The sequence below is a fragment of the Nothobranchius furzeri genome, chromosome 17, assembly GCF_043380555.1.
Source record: "Nothobranchius furzeri strain GRZ-AD chromosome 17, NfurGRZ-RIMD1, whole genome shotgun sequence".
NCBI classification, from domain to species: Eukaryota; Metazoa; Chordata; class Actinopteri; order Cyprinodontiformes; family Nothobranchiidae; genus Nothobranchius; species Nothobranchius furzeri.
In genome coordinates, this window is record NC_091757.1 from 26,479,533 (window position 1) to 26,494,444 (window position 14,912).

At 46.1% G+C, this 14,912-nt stretch overlaps 1 protein-coding gene across 1 annotated transcript in view; it reads left to right on the forward strand.

Annotated features, from left to right (window-relative positions):
- pnpla7b (patatin-like phospholipase domain containing 7b) overlaps positions 1-14,912 on the forward strand; it is an 82,807-nt gene that overhangs the window by 64,611 nt on the left and 3,284 nt on the right. Inside the window, exon 28 of the mRNA XM_015971837.3 lies at positions 13,897-14,013. Within this exon, the coding sequence (XP_015827323.3) occupies positions 13,897-14,013 (117 nt within the window). The remainder of the gene's footprint in view (positions 1-13,896; positions 14,014-14,912) is intronic.

Consider the following 14,912-nt stretch of genomic DNA (forward strand, 5'->3'; position numbering starts at 1 on the left):
TATCACAGGTTTTTCTAATATCGTGCAGCCCTAGATGACTTCTACAAAGAAATACACTAATACAGTTTTGACTAATACTTGATTAAATAAATAATTTCAGACCTTAAATAAAGAAAGTTAGTTACATACTTAAATTCATTTACTCGCATGTGGGAAAATATATTTTGGTGGATTCTTATGAAAGGAGAGCCATGGCTCCACTTACCTGCTCCAGGTACGTGGCAGGAACGCTCATCACGCGATGCAGCCACATAATGATGACATAAACAATAAAAAAACATGATATACTTTTAAATATATTCATATTATCAACATTTTTTATTGTTAATCTTCCTGAATGAGTTATGTGTTTAGGCAGATAAATTAAGGGCATGTCATAAAACAGAAATAAATTAATGCATAAATAATAATAAAGAACTTGAAGGACAACTTGGATGTGACGTCCTTATTTTAATGCATTGTTGAAGTATCTGATTGTGACTCGGCAAAAACATCTAATCAGAAGATCCCTAATATAAATGCATACAAAAAAATCACATACATGAATTGTTTTGAGAGCTGTTCTGTTGGTAGAGTCGGATACTGATGTTAGTGCTTAACTGTTAAAAAAAACGGGGTGCACTTTAGTTTGTCCGAGTAGCGTTGCCACAACATGAGGTCATTGACCAGAGGCAGTGCCTTAAGCAAATCTGGTCTGCCTACACAGGAATTACAGAGGTCGTAGACCTGGCCTCACTAACCATGTTGTGTGAAGCCCAGAGTAACAAGGTGCTGTTTGATTTCAGGTATTTGGTTGTCAGAAGTAATAATCAGGGTTTTGGACTTCTCTGTGTTTAGCTGCAGGTAGTTATCAAGCCATTGTTAGATGTTAGCTAAACATTTAGTAAGAGAGGATAACTTAAGACTGTACGTTAGTTTAAAGAAGCAGTGGAGCTGAATATCATCAGAATAGAAGTGGTAAGAAACATTGTGGAACTGCCTAATTATAAGTCCAAGAAAGAGAATAGGTCCCAGAACCGAACCCTGCAGTACTCTATATGTAAGGTTTTTAGTGTATGACATTACTGTTTGCAAAAATGCCAAAAGAACTGTTGGAAAGGTACGACATAAACAACTTAAGACCAGATATATGACTACATCCCTGAGTCTATTAATCAAAATGGTCAGGTCAGTTCATTAAGCCAGTCAGTAAAAAGTTTCCTAAATAAGAAACCCAGCAAATTGCATCAAGTCACTGACTAGTGTCAGAGTCTTTACAGCAATCCTCATACTAAGCAAGCATTTAGCAACAGTGGAGAGGAAAACTCCCTTTTAACAGGAAGAAACCTCCAGAGGATCCTGGCTCAGTATAAGCAGCCATCCACCACGACTCACTGGGGATCGAGAAGACAGAGCAGACGCACACACACACACACACACCAACACAAGCCCACCCACATACAAACACACATCCACACATGCAACATATATACAAAGTAGTATATCTATGGTTATGTTGTGACTTCTTAGTAAATAATCTATTTGGTGAGAGATAAACTTTATTGTATTTATCCTAGTGAATCTATAATTAAACGGGTAACACATTCAATGTCAAAGAAAGTAAAATGTTATTATCAGGAGAGAGAGAATGTTTAAATGGTTTGCAGTAGTGTTCAAGCCAATGGGCCCCTCCATGAGGCCACCACAGCTCAGCAGAACATCATTGTAGCTTATTCTGGGGAGAAAACACTTAAGAGAAAAAATAAAGTTAACAGCTAAAATAGCAGGAAATGATGCAGTTAAAGAGAAAATTGTAAAAGAAAGTAGTAGAGTGTGGAAAGAGGTCAGTAAGAGGCAGGGCAAGGGAGAGCCGTCTTTACCGACTGTATTCTCCACCTCCCTCTACTCCCCCACTTGTCCAGATCTGGGCTAACATCAGATTTTAACCATAGACCCTATCAAATAAAAATGTTTTAAGCCTAGTCTTAAAAGTAGACAAGTTGTCTGTGTCAGACTGGTCAGCTGGATAAGGGAGTTGAGCTGAGGCGAGCGTAGCTTTACCGACGTGGACGTGCTAGCGTCGGCAAAACACCAGCTCGCGGTTTGATCTAGGAATTCCCCAAGCGTCAATGAGGCAACACGGAGATGCTGGGTTTTCCAGAGGTAAGAAACAGAGCTTACTGTGAGTAGACAGTTCGTCGGGTAGGTTGGTAGAATACTCTGATCACTGATTAGAAGAAAGGATGACTGAGTGGTGAGCTGGGCAGGCGACTTCCGTATATAGTCGCGGTTGGTGACGTAGGTGTGACGTGGAGGGAATCCCTGCGAGGAGCATGCTGGGAGTTGTGATCCAGGGTGGAGACCAGCTAGATAGAAGAGGCTGGTTTGGGGACTTGGGCTGTGACAGGACCCACCGGTCCAGGGACGGCTCCTGAAGTCCCAGGGCGGCCCCGGCGGTCCCAAAAGTCCGAGATAAGGGAAGGGTCCAGGATGGAGCAGGCCGGTTCCCAGGAGCGCTCCTCAGGGCCGTAGTCCGCCCAGTCAATGAGGTATTGCCATCTTCGACCTCTGCGACGAGCGTCCAGGACGCGTTGGACGGTGTAGATGGGCTCACCGTCGAGGAAGCGGGCAGGCGGAGGTGCCGGAGCCGGAGGCGGTAAGAGGGAAGATTCCACATAGGGCTTGAGCAGGGAGGTGTGGAAGGTGGGATGAATGCGGAGACTCGCCGGCAACCGCAGCCGGTACGAGACTGGGTTGATGACCTTCTGTACAGTGTAAGGCCCGAGGAACCGGGGAGCGAGCTTGTTGGATCCGGCACGGAGGCGGAGGCCCGCGGTGGACACCCAGACCTTATTCCCAGGAACATAGGAGGGACCAGGACGGTGTCGGCGGAGATGTTGGTGAGCGTAACGGGCATTAGCCCAGGTGATGGAAGCTTGTGCCTTGATCCAGGCGTTCTTGCAGTGCCTCACTAGGGATTGTGCGGCAGGAACAGCAACTTCGGGCTCCTGGTGGGCGAAGACTGGGGGCTGGTAGCCATAGCAGACCTCGAAAAGGGACATGTGAGTGGTCGAGGAGGTGTGTAGATTGTGGGACAACTCTGCCCAAAGGAGGTATTTATGCCACTGTGAGGGTTGAGCCGAGACAAAGCACCGGAGGTACCAACCCAGCTGTTGGTTAACCCGCTCTGTCTGACCATTGGTCTGCGGATGATAGCCTAAGGATAAGCTGACTGATGCTCCCATTAGGCGGCAAAAGGCTTTCGAGAATCGGGCCGTAAACTGGGGACCCCGGTCGGAGACCACATCGACAGGGAAGCCGTGGAGGCGCACCACGTTCTCCAGGAACAGTTCCGCAGTGCATCGGGCCGAAGGGAGACCCGGAAGAGCGATGAAGTGGACCGCTTTTGAGAAACGGTCTATGATCGTGAGGACCGTATTGAGGTTGTTGACTATGAAGTGTTGAGTATGAAGATGATTTGTCCCGTGACAAAATCCAGGCCTACGTGGGACCAGGGACGGCTGGGCACCAGGAGTGGTCTGAGAATTCCAACAGGGGCCTGGCTGGGTGTCTTTGAGCGAGCGCAGATGTCACAGGCGCTAGTGTATTCTTTAACGTCCTTAGCCATGTGTGGCCACCAGAGAGCCCGCTGGAGGAATTTAAGAGTCCGAGAGAACCCCGCATGGCCTGACATGCGTGACGAGTGAGCCTAGGAAAGCGCCTCGCTGCGGCAGGATGTAGGGACATAGAGATGATTAGTGAGAGTCTCTGGTGGTGCGGGGTCATCTCGGAGGGCGTGCTGAATCGTCTCCTCCAACGGCCACCTCAGGGGGGGCCAGGAATCGGTGATCAGGGAGAATCGGTGCAGACTCAGACGTGGGCGTGGAGTGTGAGAACTGACGGGAGAGGACATCCGCCTTCTGATTCTTGGTGCTGGGGCGGTAGGCGAGATGCAACTCATAGGGCTCAAAGAAGAGGGCCCATTGGGCCTGGCGAGGATTAAGCAGCTTGGCGGAGCGGATGTGTGTCAGGTTGTGATGGTCCGTCCAAATTGTGAACGGCTGGGTAGCGCCCAGAAGCCACTGTCTCCATTCTTCCAGTGCCCATTTTATGGCCAGCAGTTTGCGATCGCCCACGCCATACTTCTGCTGAGTGGTGGAAAACTTCCTGGAGAAGTAGGCGCAGGGATGGAGTCTGTCGTCGGGCCCGCCTTGGGACAGGATGGCACTGGCGCCGACGTCCGAGGCATCAACCTCGACCACAAAAGGTATAGTGGTACCTGGATGGCGGAGGACGGGGGCAGCCGTGAACCGGGTGACCAGATGGCGGAAGACCCCAATGGCATCTGGAGTTAGACGAAACGGTTAGCCGGGTGGGCTTGGTCGGGTGAGTGAGGTGAGAGGTGCCACAATGGTGCTGAAGTTCTTCATAAAACGGCTGTAAAAGTTGCAGAAACCCAGAAAACTCTGCAGTTGTTTCAGGCTCGTCGGAAGGGGCCAGTCAGCGACTGCCTGGACCTTCTGAGGGTACATGGTTATGCCTTTATCCGAAATTATGAAGCCCAGGAATGAGATGGTCCGCTGGTGGAAAGAGCATTTCTCGGGCTTACGGAACAAGTTATTGTTCAGGAGCCGGTTCCTGGTTGCAGCTTGATTTCCATGTCCTATGGGCGGTGAGGCGGCAGTGTGGTGGCGCGCCTGTTGTTGAAGACTGCGGCAAGATCTTGATAGGGCAATGGCAGATTGGGCGGTGAAGGTCCAAGGCCACCAGCCAGGCGGTCTGCCATGGGTGGAGGAGAATAAAGGTGGGCCTGGCACTGGGTCCCCCAGCCTAACAGGCGGTTCTGGGACCAGGAAATCTGGGGGTCATGGAGACGGAGCCAGGGGAACCCCAGGATTAGAGGAGAGGAGGGAGCGGAGATGATCAGGAAATGGAGGGTCTCCTGGTGGCCTTGGGAGATCATCTGGAGTGACTGGGTTCGGTCTTGGACAGGATAGGGCTGGAGAGGTCTGCCATCCACCGAGGTCACCGTAACAACCCGTTCCAGGGGAGTCAGGGGGATCCATAGGCGTTTAGCCAGATCCACATCCATGAAGTTGTCGGCCGCCCGCGAGTCCACCAGAGCGTGCATCTGATGTGAGGTGTCACCATGAAGGAGGGTCACGGGAAGGAGGAGTCGGTGGGAAGAGACAGGGGCAGAGGGTGACCCGGGCTGAGCTACCCCGATACTCAGTGGGTGTCTCTGTTTCCCAGCCGTAATGGGCAGTCCAGGCGGCGGTGGTCAGGAGAGCCACAATAGGCACAGAGACCCTTGCGCCACCGTCGTTGTCTCTCTTCCGTGGGAAGGTGGCCTAGCTGCATTGGCTCCTCAGTTGAGGTGGGTCCGGGGGCTGGCGTTGGTGTGCGAGGCAGAGATCCAGGAGTTCTGAGTGGGTGAGCAGAGGACCTGGGTCGAACCAGAACCCGCTGATTGATGCGCAGTGTCAGGTCGGCAACTTCATCTAGGGTCTGAGGCAGTTCTCTTCCCGTCATCTCGTCTCGGATGTAGGGTGCCAACCCCTCTAAGAAACCAGCCCGAAAGGCAGTCATCCCATTAAAGTTTGGCAGCGATGGTGAGAAACTCTGACGCATAGGCACACACCGAGCGTTCCCGTTGGCGGAGTTTTAAGAGACGTGCCTCAGCCCCCACTTCACTACTGGGTGGAACGAAGGTCTTCCTGAGGGCGGCCACAAAGGCAGCATAGTCGTTGCAGGCAGGGGATTTAGAATTATAAAGAGCAGCGGCCCACTCCTGAGCGCGTCCAGAGAGAAGTGAGGTGAGGTGCACCACCCATGAGCGGGCAGTGGGGAAGCGTCCTGGTTGGCACTCAAATTGCATGTCGAGGGAGGCAAGCAGACCATCTGGGCTCCCAACCTCCCCATTCCACCTCTCCGGAAGGCTGAATTGCGGCTCCTCCTTAGGCGGAGCGAGGACTTGCTGCTGGAGAGCATTGAGGGACGCAGATAATTGAAGGGTGAGGTCGGTCAGGGAGTTCACCTTGGTGTTGAGCTGATCGACCAAAGCGTGGAGCTGAACAACCTCATTCTTCATACACTCAAACTCCACTGGGTTAATGGACTCAGTCACCCTGTCAGACTGGTCAGCTGGATAAGGGAGTTGAGCTGTGGCGAGCGTAGCTTTACCGACGCGGAAGTGCTAGCATAGGCGAAACACCGACTCGCGGTATGATCTAGGAATTCCCCGAGCGTCAATGAGGCGACACGGAGATGCTGGGTTTTCCAGAGGTAAGAAATAGAGCTTACTGTGAGTAGACAGTTCGTCGGGTAGGTTGGTAGAATACTCTGATCACTGATTAGAAGAAACGATGACTGAGTGGTGAGCTGGGGAGGCGACTTCTGTATATAGTCGCGGTTGGTGACGTAGGTGTGACGTGGAGGGAATCCCCTCAAGGAGCATGCTGGGAATTGTGGTCCAGGGTGGAGACTGGCTAGATAGAAGAGACTGGTTTGGGGACTTGGGCTCTGACAGTCTGCCTCACGGACTAAAGCTGGGAGCTTATTCCACAAGAGAGGAGCCTGATGGGTAAAAGATCAGCCTCCCATCCTATTTTTAGATATTCTGGGAACCACCAGTAAACCTGCAGTCTGAGAGCGAAGTGCTCGGTTAGGAACGTATGGAACAATCAGGTCACTGATGTATGATGGAGCTTGATTATTAAAAGCGTTATACGTGAGAAGGAGGATTTTAAAATCTATTCTGAATTTAACAGGCAGCCATTGTAGGGAAGCTAAGACAGGAGAGATATGATCTCTCTTTTTAATTCTCATCAGAACTCTAGCTGCAACATTTTGGACAAGCTGAAGACTTTTAACTACATTCTGTGGACTTCCTGAGAGTAATGAATTACAGTAATCCAGTCTTGTTGTAATAAATGCATGAGCTAGTTTTTCAGCATCACTCCTGGAAAGGATGCTTCGAATCTTAGCAATATTCCGAAAGTGGAAAAACGAAATCCTACAAACCTGTTTAACCTGGGATTTGAATGACATGTCCTGGACGAAGATAAAATCACGGTTCCTTACTTTGTTCTCGGAGACTAATTTAATGCCATTCAGGTCAGGTGATTAACTAAGCAATTTCCTTTTCTGAATTTCAGGTCCAAAGATGAGAACTTCAGTCTTGTCTTGATGTAAAATTAGAAAGTTTAGAGTCATCCAATTTTTTACGTCTTCAAGACAAACCTGTAATCTAACTAACCGATCAGGGTCATCAGGGTTAAAGGATAGCTGAGTATCGTCAGCATAACAGTGGAAGTTTATCCCATGCTGTCTAATGATTTTACCAATTGGGAGCATACTGTATTTTCCGGACTATAAGCTGCTATTTTCTCCCCAAGCTTTGAACCATGCGGCTTATAATGAGTTGCAGCTTTACTGAAGATTTTCCTTCACCTGCCAGGGGGCGCTTCAGCAGAAAATGAAACAGGTGGAAGTCAAAAGTGGAAATCAAAGAAAGTGCTCATTTTAATTCAGCACATGCAAGCAGCCGGCACAACGAAAAAAAAATTTCAAATCCATACTCCCCATGATGGAAACTACACGTATGAGTTCATATGATGCCGCATTTAAGTCGAAGGCCATCGATCTGGCAGTAAAGGAGGGAAACAGTGCTGCCGCACGTAAGCTTGGCATGAATGAATCCATGGTTCGGCGCTGGAGGTGGCAGTGGGAAGAACTCATTCAAGCCAGCTTCTCCCCGGGATGATGACAGCAACATTGACAGCGACACTGACATCGCCACAGAAAAAGTATGTGACGAAGCTCTTCTGAGGCTGTTCAACTCCCAACACTGATGAAGATGAATTCAGTGGTTTCAGTGCTCAGGAGGAGGATGAATAAACTAATCAATAACTTTTCTGTTTTGTTTGATACTGATCAGTTCAGTTACGTTCAGTTAAACTACGTTTTCAATTCAGTAGATATCCGGTAGATATCTGCGGCTTTTAGCCCGGTGCGGCTTATATAATTACAGTTCCATGTGTTTTCAAAAACTTAGTAGGTGTGGCTTATATTGAGGTACGCTCTATGGTCCGGAAATTACGGTATACATAGTAAAAAAAAAAAAAAAAAAAAAAGTGGTCCCAGCACTGAACCCTGTGGTACTCCACAAGTAACCCTGGAGTATGAAGATGATTTGTCATGTACATTTACAAAATGAAATCTGTCAGACAAGTAGGATTTAAACCAGCCTAGCGCTGTTCCTTTGATCCCTACAAGATGTTCAAGCCTTTCTAAAAAAACATTGTGATCACTGTATCAAAGGCAGCACTGAGATCTAACAAGACTAGAACAGGCACAAGATTCTTATCTGAGGCCATGACAATGTCATTTGTAACTTTCACTAATGCAGTTTCAGTGCTGTGATACTCTAAAACAGACTGAAATTCCTCAAACAGATCATTAGTGTTTAAATGCTCACATACTTGGATGGCCACTATTTTCTCCAGGACTTTGGATAAAAATGGAAGGTTAGGTATTGGTCTATAATTTTTTTGGGTCATCTGTATCCAGAGAAGGCTTCCTAAGTAAAGGTTTGATTACAGCAACCTTAAAATCCTGTGGTACGTATCCATTTACTAAGGCTAGATTGATTATATCAAGAATGGGGCAGTAACCAAAGGAAATGCATCTTTAAATTATTTGGTTGGGATTGCATCTAAAGTGCAAGTTGAAGGTTTAGATGAAGCTAATATTTTTGATAACTCTGAAAGCTCAACTGGATCAAAACGGTTCAAACACAGATGAGGTTCTACAGTTACCCCTGATGCTGCCTCACTTACTGAGGGAGAAGAAATCACATTAGGGAGGATGCTAATGATTTTGTTTCTAATAGAATTAATATTACTCGTGAAAAATCCCATAAAGTCGTTGCTGCTGAGGCCTAAGGGAATAGATGGTTCAGAGCTATGATTCTGTGTAAGTTTGGCAACTGTACTGAAAAGAAATTTTGGATTATTTTTATTCTCCTCATTTAGCGATGACAAATAAGAAGTTCTAGCTTGTCGAAGCTTATTTTTATAAAGCACAAGACTATTTTTCCAGGATAAGTAGGACTCCTCCTGGTGTGTAGAGTGCCATGTTCTCTCCAATTTTCTAGAGTTTTGTTTTAAGGCTCGTAAATGAGAATTAAACCAGGGAGCCAACTTCCTGTGCTTAATTACCTTCTTTTTTGAAGGGGCAACATCATCTAATGCCACATGTTAAGAAGTAACATTATGAACTAGATCATCAATTTGTGAAGGGCTAGAAATGAAAATATTGCCTTCTGTTACATGCCTCTGAGATGCTGAGGACAGTAAAGATACAACAGTTGATTTAAAAGAAGCAACAGCGTTGTCAGATAGACCGACTATAGTGAAATTTACTTTCATGTCTCGAGAACTCAGTTATAAAAAACTCAAAGGTTATCAGAAAGTGGTCCGAGAGGACTGGATTATGTGGAAATATTGTTACCGTAAATCCTCTAATACAGACCCGGGCCTGTATTTTACTCAAGCTGATCAAGCTCCAGGCCTTTATTGGAAGGAGGGCCAGAATTAGAGGCAGGCCTCAATTTCTATTTGAGCAAAATGAACTACCAGTAGAATGAATAAAAACGGGGTGTGCCTATTTGAACCTATAAAATACTAGGTTCATTTATTGAAAATGTATATTTACCATAACGTGGTACGGTTTGCATATAAAACATTAACAACAAGGCTAAATTACAGTGGGGAAATACTGTATTGTAGCAAATTAATAACAAACATATCTGTACTGCATTTTAAACGTTATTAAATACCGGTATTATAAAAGGCAACAGCCACCTTACCGCTTCAAAGTTGAATTGTTCCGTGTCGTTTGGGTTGTAGTAAAAAATAAAATAAAACCGCTCAAATTCAATTCAATCTTTGTCCAGTTTAAAGTAAAAAAATAAATAAAATACCGGTAATCCAATTCAGTTTAATCCTCATCCAGTTTGATGGGTCGATGTTAAAACGTTTAGCAGCTTGCTCCCCAGAGTGTTCTGCAGCATATATCACCACATTGTCTTTGAACTTGATATCAAATTTTCACCTTCCTCTTCGGCTCCGCACCTGCCATGGATAAAGTTCCCCTCGCAGTCTATCACTGGCAAATCAAAAGTGAGACGGATGACACAACCACCCCCCCCTGTGGTTTTTTCCTGTTACCACAGTCCACCTGGCCAAAATAAAAAAAAATACGGCCATTATTCACCGACTCCGACACCGGCCAAAATGTGATACTCGGCCGGTAACTGAATACAGGCCAATATTAGAGGATTTACGGTATTTCCTCACACTCTATGCCATAAGTCAGCACAAGGTCTAATCTATGATGGCAGAAGTGGGTGGAGCTATGTATTCTTTGGTTAAAACCAATTGAGTCTATGATATTACTAAAGGCCACATTGAGGCTATCATTTTCAATGTCCACATGAATGTTAAAATTCCCCACTACAATGAACTTATCAGTATTTAGCACCAAATCAGATAAAAAATCAGGCATCAGATCCAAAAACTCAGAGTAAGGGCCTGGTGGACGATATAAAACTACAAACGAGTGGTTTTACAGTTTTGCAACCTGGATTAGGAAAACTAAGAACAAGATGTTCAAAAGAACTGTAACTATTAACTGGTAAGGGATTGATTAATAGTCTGCAGGGGTGAACATTAACTTCAAAACCAACCGGCCAGCCGGGCCGGTAACTCTGAAAATTTACCGGCCCCGCCAAGAGTCTACCGGCCCCACTGGTCAACTGCCAAAATGAGTCAAAATAACAACTGAACCGTTTTAAATGTAATAAACCTTTATTTTGTACACATTCACAAACATAATAACGTATTCAAGTTTGAATTTGTTTGTTCCCTCAACAAAACTCGATTTTGTCGTCACATACTTACGGCATACAACGCAGTACATCACCAACTCCACTTTGCTGTACTCGAGCCATTGGCTGTGTTCGAGATGAGCCAGTTCTGCGCAGATTAGACCAGCAGTGATCGGCGAGCAGCGCATGCCGGTTAGATTTGTGTCCGACTTGACGCCGACTTGCTCTAACGTCATGCATACGTAGGCAACGATAACCTCGTGAGATCAAGGTGGCCGCAGATTTTGGAGCAAGGCGCTGCAGTTGCTCTCTACCGGCTGCAAAACCTAGGGGATGACGGGAAACGCCTGGCTCTCACCTGATCTAAGATCTGATTGGTTCATATTTTGCTCCAAACATCCGGTGGTAGAACATGAAATGTTAGTTGGTCACATGTATTCTGTAAATCATGTTACGTTGATGATGACAACTAAATAGGCCATAAAGAGAAATGTGTTTTGTTTTCTTTTGTCACGTTTCCTATGAGCACACTGAAGCTACAGCTGATAACCTTTACTTATTATTACAGTCATGTTTTCATATAGAATATATGATATCCACAAGCACGTGAGGATGTGTTTCAGCTGCTAACAGGCACCAGAATTAAAATTGAAAATTGAACAAGTGTGAATGCTAACGCGATATATTCAGCCATCGTCACCCCCGAGCTACACATGTAGGGAAATCTGTCCGACTTATGCCGGGGACACACCGGCCGCGGAAGCGCCGCGAAAATGGAACCGCCTTCATTCGGCGCCCTTGTTAAGCTATTCTATAGACCACATGGGCCGCTGAAGCGTCGCAAATCGCCTCGCGCCGGCGCTCCAGCCCGCGCCGTGCAGCGATCATTTCGGCTTCTGCTCTTTTTTTCGTGAGCCGCGGGTGAATCGCATCAATTCTGGCAGGAAGTCAAACCTAGACATAAGAGGAAGGCTGGGAAATTTAACAAAATAAAGCATTTCAAAATAAAATTCTGCAGTAGTCAAATGTTTTCGTAATCAGACACTGCAGAAAAACCACACGAACACACACACACACATCGAACTTGTGTGCGTGTGTGACCACGTGAAGGGGTGTGTGATTTTGGGTGTCTTTTTACCGGAGCGAACAGGACAGAGAGGCAGAAAGTCTGAGGCAAGCAGTTAAGATGGATGACTTTAAATTAATTATGGAAGTTGAGAAACACAAGGAGCTGTACGACCCCCGAAAAACTTGGTTATTTACGTACCCATTTCGGAAGAAACTGCTAGGATACAGCTGCAGAATTGGAGCGGGTTCCAAGAAACAACTGGTTCATACCATAGGTTCACACACACACACACACACACACACACACACACACACACACACACACACACACACACACACACGTAGAGGAAAAGAGCTGAGAAAAGGCAGAGGGGAAATGGAGGACACCAAGTAGTTAAAAGAAAAACTACAGCTGAGCCGAGGCGCGCCTCGACTGGGGCGCGTCTGATCTGAACCGAGGAGAGGCGAGCAGCGGCCGAATTTCGTGAGCGATTCGCTTCTCGGCGCTTCCGCGGCCGGTGTGTCCCCGGCGTTAAATGCCGGCTTTCAGCCACTCCCCCTGCTGCTTCCCTCTGCTCTCGTCTGTGTTCCAGGCGAGGCACTGCTCAACTCGAACACGGCCATTTTCTGCGCCTCCCGTCTTCTTTAAACCGCCAAGAATCATTCCACCTACGCACACGCTTCTCTGCTTCATACTGTTTCGAACTGTCTCGCTTCTCCTCAACAGTTTTAAAGCGTTTTGCCGGAGATTTCATCAAGAAATCCTATCCCTGTGGTGGCGCGATCTTCCTGCGTGCTTGTGTGTTTCTAGCGTGGTTCCACTTCGTCTTTAATAGTTCACGTGACTATAACTAGAATCGTGCAGTACGTGCACGAATTGTACAAGTGCAGTATGTGGCTAGAGGCGCGCAGGTTCACGCGTGCGAAACGAAAACGGCGGCTTCCTACAGGGCGGGGCCATGATGTAGGTGAAAGCCGGTGTGTAAATGACAAACAACCCGGGCTGTAAGTCGTCAAGTATTTACCGCCCGACGAGAAAATTTAGCGCCATTGGCGCTCGGGCGCTTTAACGGCCCACCCCTGGTTTGAATGAAAAATGGTTGCTACTCCTCCTCCTCGCCCTGTACTTCGAGCAATATGATGATTTAAATAATTAGGAGTCGAATCGTTTAAGCTAACATAGTCCTCTTGCTGCAGCCAGGATTCTGTGAGAGAAAGCAAAGAAATCTAATTATCACAAGTCAAGTCATTAACTAACAAAGTCTTAGAAAAAAATAGTCCTAATGTTCAAAAAACCACATTTAATTTTTCTAGTTTTCTGCTCAGTTGAATTTGTTCGAATATTAATGAGATTTCTATGATTTGCGTTATTAAGCCTGATATTTAATCTGTGTGATTTTGGCCGTGGGCAGGACACTGTCTCTATGGGGTAGTGGGTGGGTAACAGTACAGAAGCTGCAGAGGGGTGGGTTAAACTACGACTCTGCTTCCTGGTCTGGACCCTGGGTTGTCATGGAGGACTAATAAAATTGGCCATGTTCCTAGAAAGAAGAGCTGCTCCATCCAAAGAGGTCTCTAGTGCACATTGTGTTACTAGAGACCGTAACTAGAGCGGTTTCTGCTGAGTGATGTTTACAGAAGCAGATTGAAATATGTCATGTATTTCCAAAAAAGTGAGAAGTTTATCTGCAACTACTTTTTTCCAGAGTTTAGACAATAATGGGAGCTTAGAAACAGAATTAGAATTGTTGGATCCAAACTGTATCTGGTGATGCCTGAAGGATCTGGGGGACTACCTGTTAAAAAGATAAATGTTGTATATCTCTACAATGTTGGGGCCAATGGCAGAGAGATTATTTTAACAACCCAGCAGGGAGAATGACATTTGGACAGGTGGTTTATCCAGCAGAGGTGAAAGGTCTGAATAAAGTTGTGTTTCTTATATTTTTTTTCTTCAGGATCCCTGTGGCGTTATGTCAGAGCTAGCATGTCACTCTCCGGCTACCTGCCTCCTCTCTGTGACCCCAAAGATGGACACCTCCTAATGGATGGGGGGTACATCAACAACCTGCCAGGTGAGACACAAGTGGGGTAGAGCTACAGCTGTCAATAAATTCCCTATTAATGCAGAACATGTTTGTCTCTGAATGTCTCCTGCTTTGCAAACCAACTGACCAGATCAGCAGTTTGTCCCAGCAGAAGTTGGGACCTCGTGTCTAGGGATGTCCTGATACAACTTTTTCACTTCCGACACGATACCGATATTGCAGCCTTCAGTAGTGACCGATACCGATATCAATCCTTTACGAAACCAGCACAAATCATACGTACTTTTACCTATTTCCTACTGTGGAATGTATGAAAGGCTTGATCAAGTGATATTACTCAATCGAAGAACAAGAGCCATTACAAGTAAATATGAAAAAAAAAAATAAACTACTGGTTGCAAAAATGTGAGCCTTAAAGGACTACTTATATTGGAGATTTTTGATGAAGTCCGATATAATCTGATACACTGTTTTTTCGGAACAGGACCTCTGCTCTTGTCAATTGTGTGTTCAAAATATTCCTGGCATGCACAGTTATCCAGAGAATATTCTAGTCTACAGGGTTCCCATTTTGAAACATTTTGATTGTGCGCATCCATATTTCGTGATTTAAACGTACACCGCCTTTTAGTACAGACAAGTCTTTCTACGTTACATTTTACATTATTACCGAATGTTATGTCCTCCTAATGCATTGCTTCTCAGTGATGGGAGAATCCATCATCACATAGAACCAAACAATGATGTTGGATTCTCTCAGCTCAGGGGTAACTAGTAAAGATTAACTAGTACTAGCTAAGGGTAACTTATACTTCCTGAGGCAGCTGAGGAAATTCAGAGTTGATGAGGCAGTTCTACACCACAGTCATTGAGTCCGTCCTCACCTCTTCAATCACCGTGTGGTATGCTGGAGCCACCACCAGGGA